The 23,994-nt window shown below is 41.7% G+C and overlaps 1 protein-coding gene across 5 annotated transcripts in view; it reads right to left on the bottom strand.

Annotated features, from left to right (window-relative positions):
* USP22 (ubiquitin specific peptidase 22) overlaps nt 1-23,132 on the bottom strand; it is a 111,655-nt gene extending 88,523 nt beyond the window's left edge. For 2 of the 5 annotated variants that reach the window (XR_012676134.1, XM_075165390.1), the window contains exon 1: nt 22,868-23,087. Coding sequence is in view for 2 of the 5 variants with exons in the window: in XM_075165390.1 (XP_075021491.1) it covers nt 22,868-22,993 (126 nt within the window). In the remaining 3 variants the exon portion in view is untranslated. Of the gene's footprint in view, nt 1-22,867 lie in introns of all 5 variants that reach the window. The other 3 variants (XR_012676133.1, XR_012676132.1, XM_075165389.1) reach the window with 3 other exon arrangements.
* Nucleotides 23,133-23,994: the final 862 nt, after the last annotated feature.

Raw genomic sequence — 23,994 nt, 5'->3', positions numbered from 1 at the left:
ACAAATTAGTAGCATGTGGCATTTTTGCAATAACAGTGCCTGCAGAAGATGCTTGAAAGAAGCGAAGAAGATAGTCTGCTTATGCATTACAGGAGATTGCCAGCACCTACTCATGCACGCACCATTGATTCATTCAGACAAGACAGTCAGAACTACAGTTACTGTCATATTTGTCAACCATAAAAAGACATAACTTAGATTCCACCTGACATTAGCAAATATTGGGCCCACAGCATGTCCATTAACACTAGTAATTAAGATAACCAGCATTTCATTTACCAGAAGAGCATCTGTACAGTAAAGCTGCACACTGCTTTCAGAAAAAAATTACTCAGATATAATTAACAGTTTATCTATCAGAAGAGTTTAAGGGTACTTGGGTGCACATGCATTTTCATGTAAAACAGAACACAGAAGAGACAACTTCAGTTGTATAAATAATAATTGTGTGATTTAAATAATCTATATGGAAAGCAAAAATCATAGATATGAGGACTCCCAACTAAAAAAGAGACAAAATTGGAAGATGCATCGGTGGAACAAATTGCTTTTCAACTCCTATGGCAAACATGATTGAGCTATTTGCAGACAGCAATTGTGAGAAAATCAAATCATCTTTTTTGATCATCCAAACAGAGATTGGGTGACGCTGGCATCTACAAAGCCAGACTGGGCAATAGTCAGTGACCTCGTAATTCTGTTCAATAGAATCTCACTTTAACGTGGCTGCCATGATTCAAACAAGCTACAAGAAAAGGAAGTCTCCTCTGTGCCAGCTGAACTCCCATAGTCTGCCTAATGATGAAGCAGAACCGACTGTTCCTCAGGACACTTGCTCGAGGACAGCAGAGATTACTCAGAGCTGTGAAGGAAATACCTGCTTGAGTCTGAAAACAGGACGGGAAAGCAATATCCAAGCACCCTTCCAATATAGCTTCAGATTTGAAATAATGCTCCAAAACAGATATGAAAAGAAGGCTCCAGCATTCACGTACTTGGAAAAAGATTACTGCCGTGTCTACAGCAGCAAATACTGACATCTTGATGATAATCCTAAAATATGGGGCTTGTGCACGTGTGCAGTTAGTTACACCAACATCAGTGTAACTATTCTGTGTACCAATGTAAAACTGCCTGCAGTATGAGGTTTTATTAAAAGATTGAATTGAAAACCAGAAACAAAGCTAGATCACCAGATCATTTAAATTCTAAAAACAAAAAGCACAACTGGAAAAAAAACAGTAGCTGCAAAGCCTCACAATCCACTATGCAAACAAGTTGCTCTGTTATTTGTTTTAGAATGTAAGGTGGTCATCTGAAACAGAAGGGCTTTTACAGTTCATACAAAAATTATTCCTGGACTAGCTCAACTCTTCTCCCTAAGGCGTAGCTCTTTGAACATCAGAAGTTCAAACTCACAGGTCAATATGTAGACAAGAGAGGTAAGCGAAATCCTGTTTCTTTGCAAGGGGGGTGGTGTGGGGGGTGCTAGGTAAAGAGGAGGAAGAGAAAGCAGTCCTATACAGATGAATTCCAGTTACCCAAGACTGCTGGGCAAGCACATAATGGGTCGAAATAACCAGAAGTCCATTTAGAGATAAGAAGTCATCCTGCAGTTCTTCAGAGAAGGGATTATTACCACTCAGCATTTGCAAGCATTACAAGATGGTCAGCTGCAACACCTTAAAATACAGATTTGCTATGTTTGATAAATATTCAAAATACAGTCCATCCTCACAGCCATTGCATTGCATATACAGTGTAAAACAGGGGTTTGAAGAATTTACAATAAATCCTCCATTATTTTAGTCACAAATTAACTAAAAAAGTGGGTCCTTTCATATTTTACATATTGGTCAGACTTCACCTCTAACAGTCAACATAATAACAAAGATTTTGCAAACTTAAAGTTAACTAAAATATTACAAGAACAGGCCTGGAAAGATTGGGTTTTTTCCTAATATGTTTTTGAAAGAGACTGAAGAGCAGCGCTCTACAGTAGTGACAATCTTTCAAAAGTGGCCGCTATTTCCATCATTCTTCAACAAGACTCTCGGGGAGGGAGCAGAGGAATGGTGTACGCGTTTACAAGAACACTACCGTCTCGATTCACCTGTTCTTTGTGGCCGTTTCATCTTTCCATCTTTACAGCAAAAGAAGATACTCTCTCTCCTTGGGCAGCTAGATTCTGCTTCTACTGAGAAAAAAAAGTCAGAAACAGCAGCTATTTCAAGGAATAGCCGTTCTTTATTCCAAAGGTTTTATGCAGCTTTTTTGCTGCTAAGTACTCTCTTAGAAAATGGGGAAAAAAATTCAGAGTAACCATTAATATTGTACGTAATTAAAAGAACTACTAAATTCTCCTCTTAATCAAACAAGAGGAGACACGAACACTGACAGCCATGCACATCCAAAGAAATCACCAAAAAAAAATAAAGGGGGGAAAAAATGTTATGCATGTGATCTAGCTGTGCTGCTCTGACAAAACACAGCAGACCCTGAATCCTCTTTAACTGATCGTTAAATTAGTGAACCTGATCCTTAAAAAGGCAGAGAAGAAAGATTCTGTACTATACTGGATACCACACACCTTGAAGTCTCTTTTATTACCATTCTCCACTTTTCCTTCCCAAGGTTAAGCAAATTATTATTGACTATGTATGCTTGGTTTTTTTAATATACACATGCAAGCAAAAAACTAAAGTCAAAAATCCATGGCAATGATATTCTGTGCAATGAAATGAAGTATTAAAACCTCAAAATTCAAATTGAGACTTTAAAAAGTTAAGATTTGAAAACACATTTACATTGGCCAAAAAAACCCCCGAGCAGCAACATCACAAAAAAGAAATAAATAAGTGTTCTTACAGGCTTCTAAACACCAAAACACATTTTCTCATCACACAGTTCTGGTCTCTCATCATATGAGAAAAAGTTCAATAGGAGTCTTCCATGAGACACTGGGATTGAAATGAGAAATAAATTTTAAAATGATTTACAATAATTATTTGCATTTTTAGTAAAACAATATAGATGAAATCACTGTATGATTAACACCAATACAACAGAACAGTGACTGTTCAGTGTACCAGTACTTAATAACTGAACGTAGACTGACTAGAACAATCTAAGTGACATTTTTCTTCTTTTATGGTGAAGATAATACCATGGAGAAGGGGAAAGCTTTACCAAAAGTAACTACTAAACAAGCCTTTACATACATTTTTTGACTTTTTTTTTTTAATTAATTACCTACACGTACACATTCATCTGCATGTAAAACACCAATTCAACGCGAGACACTGCCTGATAGACGAGACAGAACGGTGCAAAAAGTTTAATGAAGCACAGGCTTAAGAAAGAACCAACAACACTTCAAACAGAGACTGCTAGCAAAACTAATAAAATTAATGCTTTGTTTGTTGATCATACATGAATTACAATTACAGTTTTATTGCTCTGTATTTTGTTCAAATATACTCCAGTGTACCTTGGCACAAATCTATCCTTCAAAAAACAGAGTAATTAGAAAAGCCATAGAAAATTAGTACATTAAGTAGTATTTCCACAATTTCTCCTAAGAAATTATTAACAGACATTAGATACCATAAGCAGTGCTTTTGAGGGACGCAAGAGTATACTCATTTAGTTTTCCAATTAAAAAAAAGTTATTTCCAACTGGCTTCCCAGCAGCCAATATAACAGTACTTCAAGATTCTCTATAAAAAACAAGGAATGGTGGTAGAAGCACAAAATCTTATATGCTACCACAGCACGAAAGCGACAGGTTCTTGTTTTTCAGACTGATAGAAAAATTTTCTTTTGTTAAGTGGATTAAGATTTGAATTTCAACACATGCATGCACCAATGGAGAAAGTTATCAGTCATGTTTAACATGCAACTACACAGACTTTGCACAGAATTTAAGCATTTAAAAGTAATACACAAAAGCAAGAAGGTCCATCCATATGAAAAAGCCGTATTCATGCAAACGGGGAGGCTAGGTCTACACAATAATTTCTGCTGCCATTATAACATCCTTCAGGGAAATGAAACTTGGCCAACAGTGGCTGCTCCAAGGCCTCACGTTAACCATCTTGCATAAGAGAACACATGGTTAGGATGGACAGGATCAGCTATACCACCAAAAACCACTCTGACAGAATCAAGCCAAAACTGTATTTCACCTTTGAGATACAGAGGGATAGTTACACCTGAACAGCACTCTGGCCTGTTCTATGCTGCTTGAGTAGCTAGTCACTGGAGTTACCTCCCTGGTGTATCCTGACTGCCTACACCAGGGGTTTACTGAACCATCCATATTATGACACACTCTTCCCCATCATCTCCCCACCCAAAACAAGAGGCTTTGCTTCCAACTCTTCTACCTTCCCTCACTTTGTATTAGATGTTGTATGGGCTTCCATCTCTCATTATTTTCAGTTTACTTACCTTCCATACAGAAACTAAAAAGGTTTTTTGTGGTGCTAGAAGGTAATAATTTATGGAGTGGATATAAGCGGAAGACTGAATTGCAGAGAAGCCTGAACAAGCCAAGATGGCATGGGTTCCGTGTGTCCTGCCTTCCCTTCTGAATTTCAGTTCTCTCCCCAAATCAACACGGATGGTCTGCTGGTATCCACAGCTTCCTCTTAAGTAGGGAATCCAGCTGATGCAATCTCAAAAGTTACCACATTGCATTCCAACAGGGAAACATCATCAAAAGGTAGGACTCCACAAGCTCTGCCCCAAAGCTGCAAATTGCTGAGGTCTGAAATCAATCAGTTCAAGCAAGTAGATAAGCTTAATGCTTCTTGTCTCCCAACTTAACAATTGAATTTGGGAGGGGGGAACAGCTGCTTTGGACTTGAAGATCTGAAACTGCAGTCTCACTGGGAAAGAGAGAACTAGGGTATTTATCATTATTTGCTTTCCTTGTTCTTCCCCATATACAGGAACATTAACAGTTTTCAGAAACTCTTCATTATTTATTGCTCCCAACATTCTAACAAATATTCTTTGGCAGATGAGGCATACTTTTTAGTATGCTTTTCTGTTGATCTAGCTCGTCCCCGTTTCCAAAACTAAGACAGACTTACCAACACTTTCTGATGGTTAGGGCTTTAGCTGGTATACTAACAGCTCATTAAAGCTCCAACCCCCTTACCAAAGTTAACATAATAGCAGAAGTTTGCACATGCTTGGCATTGGTAAAAAAAACAACCAAACAAAAAAGTTGCATTTGCTATTAAAAATAACCACAGTGCAATCTGCATTTTGGTAAGAACAGAGAACTCATCTTGCAATTTGTTCTAAACAAATCCCTGTTTTGCACTCTCAGAAATGGTACCAGTAAAAAATTCAAGATCTATAACGCCCATGGCAAGGCAGATTCAGCCTCAATGTATCATTTACTCAGACATGTCAGTGGAGGCCAGAAATATGAGAGAGAACTCAACCTTTCTCTAGTCAGCTCTGAAGAGCTGTGCAGGCTACCCCAGCAGCAGGATAAAGTTGTCTAGGCTCTTAAAGCCCCTGTATACAGAAAAATGAAAGGCTAATACATATGCACAAACCACAGCATTGGGATGGGAGTGACAAGGGAAAACATGGGAGTGAGGGAGAAAGTGAATTACTAAGTCTTTTACCTGAGCAAAAACCAGAACTGCCTTGGCATACTCACTTGAAAAACCAGTTAAGAGCTTGAAGCAAAACCAGAGGATTCTTGAGGAAAGTATTACAACTGCAAATCACCAGTAAATCTCATAGAGTAGAGCAAAAGTATTTACATGAGCTCCCATACAGATTTCTAGTTCTGATCTCTTGCCTTGTTTCTATGGTTATAAACATGTGCAGTGTTTTGTGGACAAATACATGGTCTTTACGCTTTACAGCGGGATTAAAAAAAGAATTTGAGAGTACTGCCTCAGGCCTTCTTGTGAGTATCTCAAGTTGCTTAAAAGCTATCCCTGCCAAGTAAAGAGGTGGTTTACTCAGGTCTAAAAGAAGTCCTTCCTAGTTCTGATTTTCAAGAGAGTGTTTCCTACAATCTGGTAGTGCAAATAATGGAGGCACAAAGAATGAAAAGTAGGGAAGGCTACATGACACACATAATTTGGGTGATACTAGAGTGAACTTTCCAACACCACATTTTTGCCTGGATCTTGACCTATGGGAACACATTCATAATAATGTAACTTCTACAGCAACTTCTCTTAAAATATAAGAGAGGATAAAGTTATTGGTGACACAATGCCTAGCCACTAGACATTATAAGATTTATGCTGGAAATACACTGGGAAAAGCATATTAGCAAGTTTATGTCTGACTGAACGATCAGTAAATCTCACTTCCCTGGTAATCAAACACCACTGTGCACAAAACATAGTTTTTTCAGAAGCTATCTATTAAATAACTTGCATTTTTCTACAACATGTATGCGAGGGCAAATGTTAAGTTGCTCTGGGGGACCTCAGATCCTGTACCAAAAAGCCACCAATTTTCCTCTTCAGAGCTCTACAATGTCTCAGAGATGGAACAGCTACTGATGTAAGGACTTGTAGAAGCCTTACAAGGGACAGATGTGACCAAGTAACAGTGGTAATCTGTACTCTGTGATCTGGCTTACAGTATCATCTTCCAGTGAGTCCAAATAACAAGGAGTTTGTAAATTATAGCCATAAATTCCAGGAACAGGAAATGTATCCTTGGGCATTTAGAGCAGCATAGAATAAAAATTCCAAGTGAGATAAAATTATAATCACCTAACCTAGCTAAAGCAGTTGTAACTAAACCAAACAGCACCTTACAGACCAGTGCCTAGATATGCTGGCCATTATCAAACGAGTTCATAAAGCTTCTCCTTCTTTTGAAAAATCATTAAGGACACAGATGGCAGAAGTTGTTACAGTTCTTCAGAATCAAGCCAATCTAGTCATTAGCACATGTTCTTAAAGGAAACATAAAACTTCCACAGCACCCAACTATTGCAGAGAACACAACTAAAACAGCAAGGGGGACACCGTTTAATTCCTTTTTAAACTCCCCTCACCCTACCTTAAAAGCCTGCCTTCCTTTTTAACCTGAACACAAAACAGAACTTCCCTACAAGCAAAACCAGAAAAATTAGCCATGATCAGAAGTTCATCTACCTCTTTACTAGTGCTCCACAGGAATGTGTTTCACTATATAATAGTTTTTCCTCCCTGAAGTCAGAACAGTCATAAAAAAGGGGGAAGGGAGGTTGATTGCACTAGTTCTACAGCATCTGGCTATGCAGTAAGACTCTTGAAATAATTTTCTCTAGTGTAGCATATAGCCAACAAATCTGGCAAGAAGCAACTTTAAGCATGTGTTGCTGTGACAGCAATGAATTATCACCCCAGTCTACAGCAAGATTAACACTTACAACCTTGGCATGAAGAGTAGTCTGCTCAGATAGTGTGTCAGGAGTAGTGCTCCATGATCAGACTCGAAAGGGTGGGCTCACGTTAAGAAATTAAGAGCACAGAAATACAGACATTTGCCTAAACTGTAAATAAACAGACAATTTCTAGGGAAAAAGGCAGTGTACAGCCAAAGAAGTAGGAAGACCAAGAGAATTCAATGTATGGAAGGAAAAAAAAAAAGCAGCCATTGAAAACAAGGTACTGCCTATGATAGAGGACGTGCTCCAAAGAACAGTTACGGAACAAAAACAAAAATTAGAAAACAGCCCACCAGATTTCTCCTGCTTAACACAACAACATTAAAGTATCCAGTCAAACCAACCTGACACAAAATGAGCTACTCTGAAAGCTAGGTGCAAATTGTAGGAAAAAGCAATCACCGAGTCCAACTTAGGACATTACTCATGCAGAGATACAGAGTTTGTCAAATCTTTTGTATTCTACAATGGTGCATGCCATTACCTACGAGGTAAGTGCAGATTTAAAAACGGCTTTGGCTTTATTGGAAGGTCAGAGATGACATTACGTCAAAACCAACTCTGCTAAGGAGTTCTGTTTGGCAGATTCATGGTCATCCATTCCACTTTCCCAGTTAACTGACCACAAAGAGAAGAAACCTGAAAACAAAGCTCCTTACCACAAGTTTCTTAAAAACTGCAGAGGGAAGTGAAGAAAGCCATGAAGCTGAAGAAAACACGGTGGAATCATGAAGACTCACCATACTTAGACCTTCTTTTGCTTTGCAGAACTGATAGGACTATAAAGCATGACTTCTGCTCTTTGACCTGGTTTGCTAGAAATTTTTCTATAAATGCAGTTAGGAGATTCCACCAATCATCAGTTTCACCTCTAATGCAACTTTACTTTGCTTCATTGACCAGAAGAAATGTATAATATTAATGCTGATAGAATTCACAGATTATGTGTTCTACTTCCAAGATCTTAACTTGAAGGAAATACTTTAAGAAGTTAAGCAGTGTGAGTTGAATAGGTGAGGTTAAGGGATTCAGCACTGAGCAGAACCAGGACAAAAGGATTTCATCTCTTAAAAAAAAAAAAGAAATCTAATTCACGAACTATTAGTAGTAGCTGGATATAAAAGTATGTTAAAGTGACAGGAATAGTCTAGTGGGCATCACGATCAGCATGGTTTTACATAGAACACAGCTTTCTGCATGACAAAAGGAAAATCTTACAATTTCCTTGAAAAGCTTTATTTCAAACACATACCTTAAGTAGAATCATAGAATCATATAATCATTAAGGTTGGAAAAGACCTCTAAGATCATCGAGTCCAACCGTCAACCCAACACCACCATGCCCACTAAACCATGTCCCTAAGTGCCTCATCTACACGTCTTTTAAATCCCTCCAGGGATGGTGACTCCACCACTTCCCTGGGCAGCCTGGTCCAAGGCCTGACCACTCTTTCAGTAAAGAAATTTCTCCTAATGTCCAATCTAAACCTCCCCTGGCGCAACTTGAGGCCATTCCCTCTCGTCCTATCCCTTGTTACTTGGGAGAAGAGACCAACACCCACCTCTCTACAACCTCCTTTCAGGTAGTTGTAGAGTGCGATGAGGTCTCCCCTCAGCCTCCTCTTCTCCAGGCTAAACACTCTCAGTTCCCTCAGCCGCTTCTCATCAGACTTGTGCTCCAGGCCCTTCACCAGCTTCATTGCCCTTCTCTGGACACACTCCAGCACCTCAATCTCCTTCTTGTCGTGAGGGGCCCAAAACTGAACCCAGTATTCGAGGTGATATAACATACCTCCAAACTCTCAAATATGACAGCATGAGAGAGAATTAAAAGAACAATATGTGTTGAGAATTTTGTAAGGAAGTGATTACAATTCATCTACTTAGGAAATTACCTCCAATTCCCTCAGATTAGGAGCTTCTCTGTAAGTAAAAAGGTAGCAAAAATGTTGTCTAGCAAAGAGAAGTAAACACTGAGTTGAAGCAGATCCTGTAACTGAAGTCAGTTTGGAAAGATCTACTTTGTAAAGAAATCAGCGAGGTGCATCTAAAGCCTTTTAATACTGGCTTGTAATGATGAAATGAATGCTGTATTGGCTGAGAAGACCAGCCTTCATCCAAGGGGCAGAGTTTCGTGTCCACAGCCTGGACTCCAGTCTTCTGGGGCAGAGTGCTACCACTTAAGCTCCACTGCACTGCTCTGAAACACTAATTAATTCATACTATTCATAGAGATCACACTTACTGCTGCCACCTATGGCTGACCACTCAGGAAAACAAAACCAAACCAAATCAATCCTAACAAAAACACTTTAACCCCCAACTCCTGCAAAATTACAAGGGGACTAAAGTACAAAGCTCTGGTTTTAATTCCCCCAGAGCAGCTTGTAAACTATTTTTCACCATACTTTTCTTCCCAGTACTTCGTTACTTCAAGCTAGCATATCTTTCATGATAGACATAGCCTTAAACCACTCGTCTTTGCTAACAAAGACAAAATGATGACTCCCAAATCTACGTAATGTCCTACAGGATCACAAAAGGCAGAGATAGACACTATTTAGGTTGGAATATGATAGCCACCACTTTCTGCGGTCTATTCTCCTTCTAGTTCACTCCTCCAGCGTGGAGCGATAATCATCACTGGAGGTAGGAAGCTACAGCACACATCCTTCCTTCCCTATTCCCACTAGTATCCATACAGTTCTGGAGGTTGACAGGGGTTGTTTTTGTCTCAAAGTAAGTAAATTGTTTTTCTGAGGAGAAGGGCCTTTTTACATACTATCATGTTGAGTTTATTAGCTTATTTAAATCAGACACTTGAAATATCTGACCAAAATAGGCTTATGCGCCTCCGTTGGGGTTTTTTTTTCAGTTACAGTTCAGCATGTTGGGTTATATCAACTATCTGTGCAGTAAATGCCACCACAGTAAAATCCAGGCTTGACAGCTATTTTGGGCTGCTGGATTAGAAGTGTTAGCTGCATTAATGGGGCAATGAGAACAAAGTCTTCTGTGGCAAGAGAGTGATGAAACACTGGGTAAGTCAGTGTATTTCAGCTCCTCTAAAAAATGTCTACTGTTTGAGCAGCCATCAGGTAATATGATTCTTCAAGGAGTTTCACCCATTTACTGTCCTCATCTCCACAAGATGGAAATTTTCAAATGTACGGTTTTTGTGGGGTACATCTTCTGCAGATGATGCTATTCTGCTGCTGCTGGAAGACTACTCTGACTAAGCTTGTTCTTGAATACAAAGAAGGCCACAGGGTTGAGGTGGACCAGCAGGCCTACCTGAATATAATGCAGTAATACCAACAACAGATTTCACTGGTATTCTAAGAAATAAATTTCTTTCAGTAAAAACTATAAAGTCAACTCACCAAATGAAGGGATTAAAACTTCTGATATCTTTCGTTTTGAGCACGTTTAAAGTTGTCATTCACCAGCAGTAAATTCAAAGGTTTGGGGTTTTGTTTCATTTTAATAAAAAAAGAAGAACCGTCAGCATTAACAAGCTTTTTCTTGTCTGGATATCTTACAGATAACAGCATTTTTCAGTAGTCAGGAAAAAAACAGGACAACACATCAGGAAACACCACACTTGCTCAACATTAAGATAGATAAGATAGATTTTTTTCGATTCGATTATCTGTACAAGCTATGGAATTTAATATTTCACAGATGCAGTACGAAAGCATAAAACTAGGAAAAGGGAGATGCTAACACACTCAAAATGTTTTAAAAGCTGAATCCTGTATTATGCATCTCCTCAAAAATGAAAACCCACAGACCCCCTTAGTGCAGTCCTTTCCATGGATGTACAAGAGCAACCAGTTCCATACCAGTACAAGAGTAACTGAGTACCAGCACAACCCCTTGCCCAAGGATGTCCTGATGTGCTTGCAGAGCTAGCACCTCTCCTCGACCCTAGGAAGCATGTTAGGGTTTTACTGGAGTGCTGCTATTCTCCTGCTGTCTCCATCTGGCACACCAGTCCCGCAGGGCTACAGCCAGCTGGCACAGCTCAGAACAGCCTTGGGGCTGCTCTAGACTACACAAGGAAGCAGGCCAGAGGAAAACCAGTACCATAAAGAGCTAATTTACAATCCCATTATCCCATCATCCTCAACTATATGCAGCATGAGCATGATCTAGGCACATGCCGCATGACCAGATGCTTCAAACCCCACCCTGCCCCCCTCCTCCCAAAAAAAGTTAAAACATCTTAACAGAGTTTAATTATAAAAGACAGAAATCTTAACTTAGAGACAAGCCTGTTTAATGAGGGAAACAAGTGGCTCATAACCTGATTACTTAGAAGAATACTATTAATTTCATTAAATTAAATGCAATGTGAAAAGTGGATTTTCTGTAATAGCTGATCACAGATTACAGGCATTCTACACTCCCTGGTTGATTTATTTTTCACAAGGAAACTGGAGTAGAAGCAAATTATTTGCATACAGGAATAAGTTCTAATGACTGCAAACTTATGTAAGACAAGTTTCACGTATCAAGCTCAGCACACACTAGTACATCTGTGAAAGCATGCAATACTTACAATAGCAGGTACAATCACACAACTGTAGCAGTAACAGAGGTCTACCTTCACAGAACCCTTCAAATGAAGTTAGTATTAGCCATACTTTACAGGAGAAACCATTAGTACATGGAGAATGTTCAAACACAGTCAATCTGTCAGTGGCAAAGTACGGAGGAAGGCAACAGTTGCACGCTTGCAGTTGTTGTTACTCAAACCGCCTTATGCAGCCTCCAAGTGTCACCACTCAGGTCCTCTGCCATCACCCAGGCACTCCTCCCCTCAAGCTACCAACGCTACAGCTGTTTGTTCAACCCTACATTGACAAATAACATAACGTTTCACCTGAATTGGCTCTATTAAGAGGAGAAAAAAAAAAATCTTTTTCATCCTTATCTGTTCTTTCCGGTTCACAGCACAATCGCACCAACATGATGCAGCGAATGGTATGACAGCAAGAACATGCAGCCAAGAGCTGGTAATTCCTTAGACTGTGAAGGAAAGACACACATACATCCACAGCCAAAGAGTTGGATTTCATGTTCCCCACTCACTAGTCTTTGGTGATAATGCACAGAAAGGTCCAAATTTCACATCTTTTGCTCTCCTCTGGTAAATCAAATATTGCCCTGTCCTGTACCTGAACAGCATTTTTGTCATCCAAACAATTTGCCAATTCCATCACATACTTGTGTCTCACTCGTACCCACATATATAACCAGTTTATAAATTTTAAAAATTTGTCAAGATTTGCTACCTTGCCTTTTTCGCCTTAAAGTAATTTTCCTGTGTTCTTTTTTTCCACTGCTTAAAACAACTTGTCTGCAAAACAGCTTCATCCTACAGGTACAACGTGCTCACAGAATTAAATTGCTTGTTTTATAAAGAATTGCTATAATAAAGTAATTCTTCAGGTTACCACTAAACTGGAGTTCTGTTTTTCTACAGTCAGACTTTTGCAGTACGCAGCCTAAGACAGACAAAAAACCTCCACCTCCTACTGCCTGAAATCTTTTGATAAGGACCGAAAACTTGCATTCCAATTATGAGATGTCCCTGTGACCTCAGCCATACCAGGATCTCTCCCCTCAAGTTTCCCTTTGGTAAGATACTTAACCACATGGATGAACAAAAGATTTACTTAGCATCATAAAGCAATTTCTCTAATGCTCCCTGTATATTTTTCACTTTTAAACTTGGCACTATTTCACAGATACGCAGTGATATACTCCATATAATTATGAACTTTGGTACCATTCCATCGCACTTTGTGATTGACATCCCTTCAATTAGCAAACAAGTGGTTGACAGTAACTCTTCTGCATGTGCAAGTCTGAATCAATTCTGATAACTGAATCAATGCAGAATAATTACAGAGACGCAGAAAAGAAATTGCATTTATTGGGGCAACACTAGAACTTAAACATCAAGAAAAGTTATAAGAAGCAGAATTACTATGTGACAAGGAAACACATCACTAAGGGTAGTAATATAAAATTATGCTGGACAAAGTGTAAGATGAATTTCGTTAGGGAACAGCCTCATAATGAGAGACGAGAGCCTTGTTCCTCTTTATGCACATAACTGCAATAACTCTTGAAACTATTTTCACTGCCTTCCTCATTCTGTTCTCCACATCACTGTTAAGATCATCCCACAACCAAAAACACAAAATGTAGTCATAAATGACCAAAGAATTGCGTGTTAACCATTCAGATAAACGTATCCAATAATTAGCTTTTTGGGGAGGATGCTTGCTAAGAGAGCATGACAAAAGTCAGCAATGTACAGAAAACAAGATTATATGAGAATTTCACCCTGGTTACTAGCTGCCAAGCAGGACAGCGATCCAGTTTAAGAAGAAAACTGGGCAGTAATATGAAGATAACGAAGCACAGCAAAGAAAAACATAAAACCTTAAGACAAATTTTGCATTTGTCACCAGAGGGCACAGGGTCACAAAACCTCACCTAACATAAATGAGGTACTGAAATCAGTCAGCTATCTCAGCTGTCTTCACTTATGAAGTCATCATACATCTGCTGTGCAATAAATCTTACCTTTATTTACCAAGTATATTCTAAAGAACGTCCCTTAAAATCTGACTTGCATGCAATAAGAAGCCTGAATGCACAGGATAGAAGCCCAAATTATAATTAGACAAACATTGCGAAATAACATTAGGTGGTTCGAAGACACAACGAGGGGAAGATTAATTTTTTTTTTTTTTTAAACAGAAATTATGGGGGGGCAGAGGGAGGCAAAAATAAAGGTTATAGCTGCTGTTTTCTCTCCTTGTGCTAACACACACTGAAGTAATAGAATTCAAGCACTTTACGCAAAACAAAAGCCCTTTAAAAACAGAAGCAAAACATACATATAAAAGCCCTGGCAGTCAATTCAGTAAGATGAATCCAAAGTCAAATCCTATTTAAAAAAGGCTACTTGGATGCATGAACTTCTGAGTGACAAGCGAGGCAATCACCACAAATGGAACTCAGTGTCACATCGGTGTTTCATACTCCATCATCCCCATCACTTGACTGTATTCAAGTACTACAGGGTCTTTCATGTGTTTAGACAAAAATAAAGTTATTACTAATTTTGTAATTTTACTTTTTGAATTTATACATACTACTTTTTAAATTGTGAATTAACATAGAGAGAGATATGTATGGATGAAAACAACTTGGTTTAATATACTAGGGCAAGAGTTGCAACACAGAACTCCAAATTAAGACGCTAATGAAAAATTATTCTAATAATCTTTTAACTAAAACGTAGATTAATCATCTCTACAATTTAATTCTACATAAATACAACTCATTGAATTTATGAATAGTTATATAGTTACATCTTACATGTATGTGCAGAAGAACTCGGCTGGGTGTGCGAACTGTCACATTGCAAAACCAGCATGGTGTAAGAACAAGGCCATGTAAGCATAGCTAAACCTAGGTTTTCTTTTCAGAGTTACTACTAAGGCAGTGTCACATTTAGTGAGCCGCTTCTCATTACGACTTTTAATATGAGGATATTTAATATATTTGACATGTTTAATGTCAGAATTTGTTACTGGACATCAGAACTTCCACTGGCCCCAGTATTTATGCTAAAAAGACACTACATTTTTTAAGTGTGTTGAAAACAACTTTTGTTACCACATCTACTTTTTTCTTTTTTTGAGTTTCACCTTGTCTAACACCCAATTTTTTAATTCAATGACAAATTTAGCACACTGTAGACCTTCACAGAAATATTTCCCAGGGATATGCTGACATCACCAGTGATACTATGCAAAAGGTAGACAAGAAGAGCCATGTTAATTTCAAGCTCCATTAAACACAGGAAAGGAAGAACGAGAAGGGGGAAAAAGTTCTCTTTACCAACTTGGAAAAGCAGCAGAGACAGATAGAAAAAAAATAAGAATTTTAAATTAGTGCTACATATAACTGAGAGGTTTTAAAAAAAAAAAAACTTGAGTAACATTCTACCTAAGTAGAGAACTGAAAAAAAGTCAAGTATTTGCTGTATTTCACACACAAAAGAATGTGACAAGACAGAGGCTTACTGCTAATCAGTTACCAACTGATAAAGCGAATCTCAGGTTACTTTGAGTCAACTGGTGTCTGGTAACAGTTCACTTTACTGATCGTCAAATAGGTCTTGAAATAGATAAAGTGATTCTTTTTCTTAAATGAGAGATATCAACATGGTGGAAGCTGTCCTAGCACTAAAGTAAACCACAGACTGCAAGTTCATGTGTTTTGAACCAAACAGAATGCAGGTTAATTTTGCAATGAGCAACTCTTTACAACATTAATTATATTACTAGCTAATGCAGCAAAGTTCTTATCTTGAATTAAGCAGAGTGTACATAAAGGACTGCCAAACCAATATATAAAAGAATACAACTACTAAGACAGAGCTTTCATCCAGTCAGAACAGATCTATCAGCTTCTAGAACTGCTTCTGCTAGGAAAAGGTTCCCAATTCAGGCCTCTCGGATAACATATGGCTCTCCCTACGCTTCAGCACTGCTTGCTGACAACACAGTCCAGGATAACATAATAAACTGTAATGTCATCATAGCATTTCACTCACTTAGCTCCATTGCCCATAGGTTAACAAGAGATTGGAGATAGCTGCTCTAGGCAGCTCTTTCTGTCCAAGTCTAGAAAGGCTCTAACAACGATGGCTCTTTGCATGGTTTAAAAAAAAAAAAAAAAGATTACTTTTTTAAAATACAGTTCTAGTAAATCCAGCAAAATGCATACAGGTCACCTTCAGATTGCCTTTCTTGTGATGCCACTATAATTGATACGCAATTGATATAATTGATAAGCAAGAGTACATATGAATCTCCTCACCTGAGATGCTGCCACATGGTACAGACACATTATAAATACTTGGAGAACCATGGGAGTACAAGAATTAAAAAACCCAAATCCGACCTTTTCAAGCAGCTATCAGCCAAATGAAATGGAAAGGTATGGCCAATAAAAAAGCCCTACATCTACCAGGAAAAAGGCATCAAGAAACCATAGTTCCAAATCAATCACACATAAACAGGAAAAACTATGGATGCTGGGTTTAACGTGAGAAACACAAGCTTTTAAACCGAGTTAATCTTTCCCTGGTTTAAAACAAATCAGCCACCACAGCCACCGTTGGGAATCAAACTAACATTTGCAACAGGATTTGTTACGAAGCAGGATCCCCAGAGTATGTCCCAAAGGAAAACATACTTTTTTTTGCTCAGACTCAAGTAGTAGTAAGTCAGGAGAAGGGGAGTCAGCAATTCACAAGCAGGCAACTTCCACTACCAGTAGTAGCATTTACCCGTTGATTTGTTACTCCAGTTACTAAGACAGAAAATCCTCAAATGAAAGAAGGAGAGTAGAAGGTTTGAAACTGATTTGCAGCTCTGGTTTCATGTTAACGTTACAGATTAAGGACTGAAACAAAAATGAGGATATCAGCTAACCTTTGTTTGGGGTTTAAAGCTTTGATGACTTAAAATAAAGCTCAACAGATAGTCCAACAAATCAAACAAAGCCATTCCACTCTGCTCACCTTCACACTACTAGCTGTCACTCTAGCTTGAAAGCTTTCAACATTTTCAATATCAAGCAAATAAGATCGTTGACTGCAGACAAAATTAAAGAGATGCTACAACTGCTCCCGACAAACCGCCTGGCTATTAGCAAACCTTGACTGCCGATAAGACTGCAGAAAAAAAGAAGTCTTCTCATCCAGCATATCCCTATTTTTTTCCTTCGTCAGCTTGTGCAGATCCATCTTCTTTCTCTGCAACGGGGAACAAACAAATGTGTGGGGAAAACTGCATTTATTGTGCTTGTTTGTCTCTCCATCCATATTAAAAAAAAACAGAGAAGGAAATGGTTCTAATACAACTATTATTCATGAGTCAGCTTCAATGACAGAGATCTGTGTAACCTTTAAATCAGACTCTAAGTGTTGACCTAGGAGAGAGAGATGAGCAAGTGTTCGGGTAAGTCCTGATGGTTCAGATCCCACAACTCAAAAATTGCTGTTCACCACCGTAGAGTTCGTGGCACAAGACTAATTCCTAACCTTTGGCCCAGAAACCAACCATTTATTTAAAACAACATGGCAGAGGATACAAAATGGGGATTAACACCACTAGGAAGAGGAAGGTCTTGTATTATATTCTTCTTCGGCACCAAGACGTAAGTTCAGTGGAGCATTTTCAGTCTGGCTTGTCCCACATATGCAAGGCTCCGCTGTGTAGCGAGCTAAAATCTCCTGGCTGGATATCCCTCACACCAAAGATCGTGTCTTCACACCAAGAGGAAAGAGAACATTACCTTCAGCAGGTCTAAAGACCTTTCTACTCCTTAGAGGTTAAGAACTAAGGAAGATTGTTCAGTTATGAAACTGGAGACCTCCTGAACAATGAAGCTTGCAGTTGATTTTGACACTTCTTATGGGCTTTCAGGGAGAAGGTAGTCCCCACAACACATGGCAAAGAACATCCTTCCTGAGTGAATCAGACAGTTCACAGAGGCAGCCAAAGCGGAGTATGCAGCTGAAAAAGAGACATGCTTCTTGAATCCTGGACTCCTCTTTCAAATTCTCCACAGGATTTGTAATCCAGAAGTTTGGCGCATATGCTAAAAACGTTAAAGAAAAACAAGCTAAGATTTCCTTATTAATTTAAGCCATCAAAACACCGAGCCTGAGAAGGCGGCACAGCCTGGTCAGGTTCCTTGCCCATCTGTTATGGTACAAAGCAAATCACCTAAGCAACACTTCCCTGTTCCTGGACAGGTACATGGGGCAAGGCTGTAAGGGAGAAAGCAAGTGAGCAAGCATGCCTCAACAGGCATTTGATGAGAAGTTCCACCATTAGCTTACCCTGTGACTGCAAGGTCATTTTAGCAAGAACTTAACATGTTGATTCAGGCTGTGAACCACAATACTCGCTACTGAGAACATGACATGGCATTTATTTTATAAGATATTATTAAGCTTTTTCTACTTTGAAAGTTAGGAAATGAACCAAAGTCATTCCAGTTTTAAGTATGTATGAATCGATTATCTGGCAAATATTAGAAGGAATGAAGGACTGAAGTCGCAAGTACATGGGGAGAAGGGTAACTGTAGAAAGGTCATCACCTATAAAAGAAAATGTTTCTTCATATCTGAAAGCATCAATCAGTCTAGAGGGTCCGTGTAGAGAGAGAATAATGGAAAAAACAACAGAAGCTCTCAAACAGGAAGAAATATGCTAGAATGCACCCGCTGTCAATGACAGCGTACAACCCCTGACAGGCAATTATTCTTTGATCTATTGGCAGAAGCACAGAACAAACATTCTGAAGTTCCAGATAGGACCTTGTGCATATCATGACTGTGGTCATGATGAGCAGTTTACTTTTATCATCGAGAACCTTTTCAGAGCAAGAGCAAGAACCATTCAGAACGAGAAAGACAGTTTTCCTCCAAGGTGTATAGTCCAGTAAGACAGAATTTAATTGTAAATTCAGCTGACCTTCAAGCACTGAAACCATTACTTACCAACTCCTAGACACAAAGATGCATCTACATGTCTAATTGCTCACTGATGGGGACCAAAAACTACATTCAGCACTGCAAAACAGATTTTTCTTATCTGTAGTTCTAAAGGAATAAGCAAAGCGTTTCAAGTGTGACCTACAGAAAAATGGAAAAAGCTGACACGAAAGGCTGGCAGTAAGTCTTTTTAGCATCTTCTGTCTGTTCTATAATTCCTGAATGGGAGGTACTGGTGTGGAATTAAAGGACGTCTTATAAGTGTTAATTAAGTGTGAGGTAATTTCCACATCAAAATATTCAAGGTAAAGTCCATGACCTACAGAAACATGAGCTTTGCCATCAGCTTATTAAACAGATTCTAACTATCACAGATTAAAAATCAAGAGTTACAGGTCAAAGCCCTAGAGCCAAGACAGTCAACCCTAATTTTGTGCCACTTTACATACAACTTAAGCCCTGAAATCTAGTTCCAACTTTTACTCACAATTATTACAATTTCAAGAGCCATTCTTCAGATTTCTTCCTCTACCCCCTTTCCCTGTTCCACTCTTTAGTGTGACAGACAGGTTTTGTCTTCGCTTAGGCTTTGCCATCAGCAACACGTTTACACCATGGCAAAGCCTTTGCCTAGAACAGCAGGTACTACGACTGCTACACTTCACCACTTTGGCCAAGATGCAGTGAGGTCAGGCAAGCCACAGCCTCGCTCCTTCGTGCGGATACAACGATGCACCATGACAACAGCACAAATCCCGGCGCAGACGACGCTTCAGCAGCAAACATACTCCTAAAATCTTCACCAGAATTCCAGTATCTACAAAGATATATACATAATTACCTCTCGCTTCTGACTGAGAATTCAAAGATATGTTCAAGACATAGCTTTCCAACTATAAACTGTGCTTTACAGCTATTCTATTCAAAACTCTGGGTGTAAAGCATACTGAACGAAAAGCTGATGCTCAAAAAAGCTTATTCACAGGAAAGGTACGTATTAAAAACGAATAGCAAACAGCAAGCAGAGTTAAAATGGTCTTCCAAAGCATAATGCAGTAGGCAGTGTAAGTAACGCAGGAGGAATGGACACTTTCTGCCCCCTGCAGTTTCCACTGCTATCTAGATTTTTAAGACAGCCTTAGGAGGGATAGTATCTTACCCTTCTAGAAACCTAACAATTCACATCTGGCTACCACCAGACAGCCAAGACATTTTTTACAGCTAGGTTCATCTAACAGTTAAATTGACCAACACTTCCCATTAACAATCAACTACATATGTCGAATGTTTTATGTGATAAATGGATGATGTGATTGTCCTTGATTTTGCAACAGAAAAGAAAATCACCTTTTCCCAAACCTTTACTTTGACCTCATCATTTTGATTAGGATTAAGAACAAGAATCCTCACCAATAAATAGGCACTCTTAAGCAGTCTGAGCTATGCCCCTAAAATATATATATACACACATATACATAATATATGTATATATAAACTATTAAAGGACAAAGGATTGTTTTCTAGTTATTAGACTATAAACATGCCTCCAAACGGAAAATACCATTTATCACATTTTACATGTAAAACTGTAAGGCATACATACGGACAGAGAATTTCAGTAAAGAAAAATTCCATGGAAGAAGGTCTCATGTCCATACGCAGGAGAGGTAAATACCGTAACTGTCGTCTATATACTTTCTTCAATCTTTATGAATATAGACTGGGAATTGAACCCCAAATTCAGCTAGCCAAAATATTTCCCTATATGTGATCATGTACTCCCACATATTTCAGGTTGGCTGAATTCAGGAATCCAACTATTTTCAGACTGGTAACCTGCTTAAAAAAAGGAAGGAAAAAAAGCATTTTTAGCATGTATTTGGAAAACTGATGTTTTTCCATGAGATGATAGATAATTTTGAAACAATCCTGTTCTGCTTTATGAGCCTGGCTGTGCAAAAAGGAAGTGAGAGCAGATTGATTACAATGGAATATTATTTATTTCCAGCTGTTTTTTCAAGCAATGATGAACACATCACTACCATTAGATTTCGGAAGAAAAAATCCTAATTGTTGCAGCATACAAATGGTATGCAGGTTACAAAGGATGCTCCATAAAGAGAAAAAAAAAAGCTAAAGTGTTAATTTTGCTAATTAGATTTTATTTTCATTCTTCCAAATAACACTCGATTTATGTTTGTCTGAGACATCTTCCTACCTCACTTGTCATTTTTTTCTTCCACAGTACGTGTATAATTTTTTCCTCCATTTAAGCTGTAAGTACTGTGTATTAAATACCAATTTGTATTTTGGCCCTCTAAAGGCTAAATAAAGCCAGATTTTGACTAATATACTTCATAATATTGACTTGTAGGGGATTATAAATACCGAAAACAAGTTTGACTATATTTTGCAGGGCTATCAAGTAACTACATTTAAAACATGTTTCTTCTCAGATTCCATTTTTTCCTCTTTAACTAAAAAAACTGGAAAACTGGATTGTCCTGAGAACATAAACGGAACAGAGAAAAATGGTTAGCCACCTCACCCTTGAAGTACATCTTTCATACTCTAGTTCTATTATGCATAATAAGCTGAGCAGCTTAATGCAAAGCAACTGGGATCAGAAAGTTTTCAATGGGTTGCTTCAACACAAACACAATCTGTGCTGTCCCAAAAAACAAGTTTTGCGACGTGTAGCTGTTGCGCACCCCTCCTCAGTCATGAATATGATGACTGATAGAAATCTGCCAAGTCACTTTGAAGTAAGAACTAGTTGATTCTAGGGAAAACAGTAATTAGTTGCATAGTTAAGAGAGAAGTCCTCCAGAAACATGCATGTGGATAGGGATGTAATTTTAGAAGATACGTGGGAAAAAGTGCTCTTCCTCTCGCCTTCTGCCTCATTAACACGGATTTTTTCCCTGGTGTTTGCGTGCGCAGTGCATGCCCCGAGCACCAACACCCTCCGAGAGCAAACTCCCCTCTCCCCTTCCGTGTACCCCAGACCGAGTCAGTTCCTTTTCTCCCCCCACTACAGCAGGAATCCCCTTTTCCGATTATCAGAACGAGCAGCTTGCTTTTTTTTTTTTTTGGGGGGGGGGGGGGGGGAATAAACCAGTCGTCCCCCCCCCCCCGGCTCCGGGACCCGCTGACACGCTCCCAGCCATTGTGCCTCCCCGCTTTCCCCACGCACACGCCACACGCCGCCGTGCTCCAGGCGGCCCCGCCGCAGCCCCCCGGGCTCGGGCGCGCCCCCGCGGGGCTCCCCGCCGCGCCCCGGCGGCACAAAGCTCCGCCGCAGGCCGGACGTGCCCGTTGCCCCGGGCCTCCCCTCCCCTCCCCCCCCGCCCGCCGCCGTATTCCGGGAAGCCCTCGCTGCCTCCCGCACCCCCGGGAGGAGGCGGCGGCGCTGCGGAACAGCCCCGCTGCGGAACGCCGTCCCCGCCGCCGGGGCAGGTGGCAGGGAGGGAGGCCCCGCCGGCGGGCGCCGGGGCTGGCTGCTTCCTCCATCCCGGTGACCGGTCCCGCTGCACACCCCCCCTTCCACTCCCCCGCCCCGGAGGCCGGAGACACCGACCGCTTCCCCTCCCTCCCCCCACGACCGCGTGCCGGAGTCCGGGCCCCTTCCCTGCCGGCGGGGCGGGGACGGGGCTGGGGGAGGCTCGGGCCCACCTGCCCCGTGGGGAGGGAGGGGGGGAGGGAGGGCGGGGGACCCGTCCCCTCCCCGCGCCCGCGGGCAGGCCGAGGCGGCGGAGTGCGTGTGAGCGGCGGGTGGGTCGGTGGCGGCAGGGAGGGAGGGGAAGGGACGGGAGGTGGATGCGAGCCGCCCCCGGTACCTTGCGCTTCCTGGTCTCGGCCGAGCCGCTCCACACGAAGCACTGGTAAATCGCCCGCAGGTTCTGCTTCCAGTTCTCCACCTTGAAGCCGGTCACATGGCAGCACCCGGCCGCCGGCGGACTCATGTCAGACCCCCCCACATCAATCCGCCCGCAGACGGGCCGGGCCGGCGGGCAGCGAGCCGGCCCCTTCCCCCCCTCCGCAGCAACCGCACGGACACGGACGCGGGCACGGGCCGGGGCGGCCGCGCGCCCGCCCGCGCGCCCCCCCCGCCCCCCCGCCGCGCGCCCGCCCTCAGGGGCTCCGGCCCCTCACGCCGCCGCCTGCCGCGCGGCCTCCGCCGCCCCCGCGGGCTGCTGTGGGGGCGCGGGGAGCGGCTGGCACATAGAGCCGGGGCTCCGCGCCGCCACGGCCCCCCGGCTCCGAACAAAGCGCGGCGGCGGGCGGGCAGCGCGCACTCCCTCTCGCCCGCCCTCTCCCTCACACACAAAGATGGGGCTCTCTGAGGCGAGGAGGAGGAGGAGGCGGCGGCTGTAGCGGCCGCTGCCGCCCCCGGAGTGGCCGCCGCTCCCTTCTACCTCATAGAGGCCGCTGTGGAAGCGGCGGGCGGAGGGGAAGGGGAGGGGGGGCGCTGGCGGCGGCGGCGACCCTGGCCGCGGTGTGAGCGAGCGTGTGTGGGGAAGGGGGCGAGTCTCCGCCCGCCGCCGCTCCTGCTCCCCCAGCCGGCCGCCCGCTCGGCTCTTGTCTCTTTAAACCGCCCCCCCGCCTCCTTCGTCGTCTCCTTCCTCCTCCTCCTCGCCCGCACCCCCCTCCGCCCGCCGTGTGCAATGGTCCGAGCCGCTAACTCAACCTAGCCCGCCAGGCCCGGAGTGGGACAGACCAACGGGGAAGGGGCGGTAGGTGCGCCCCCTCTGCCCCGCCACCCTTGAGGGAGGGAGCCGGAGGGGGAAGGAGCAGCGGCAATTGGTCCCCCCGCCTGTCACTCCGCCGCTGAGGTGTCCTTCTCTAGCGTCTCATTGGTTTCTTTCCCTTTCTTCTCCCCCCTCCACCCTTCCTACCTAGCATTTCCCCCTGCCGGAAAGGGGCGGGAAGGGCTCGGCCGATTGACAGGACGTCCGACCAACGG

The sequence above is a fragment of the Calonectris borealis genome, chromosome 16 (genome assembly GCF_964195595.1).
Source record: "Calonectris borealis chromosome 16, bCalBor7.hap1.2, whole genome shotgun sequence".
NCBI lineage: Eukaryota > Metazoa > Chordata > Aves > Procellariiformes > Procellariidae > Calonectris > Calonectris borealis.
Note: the sequence above shows the minus strand (reverse complement) of the source record. Positions and strands in the feature narration are given on the sequence as shown.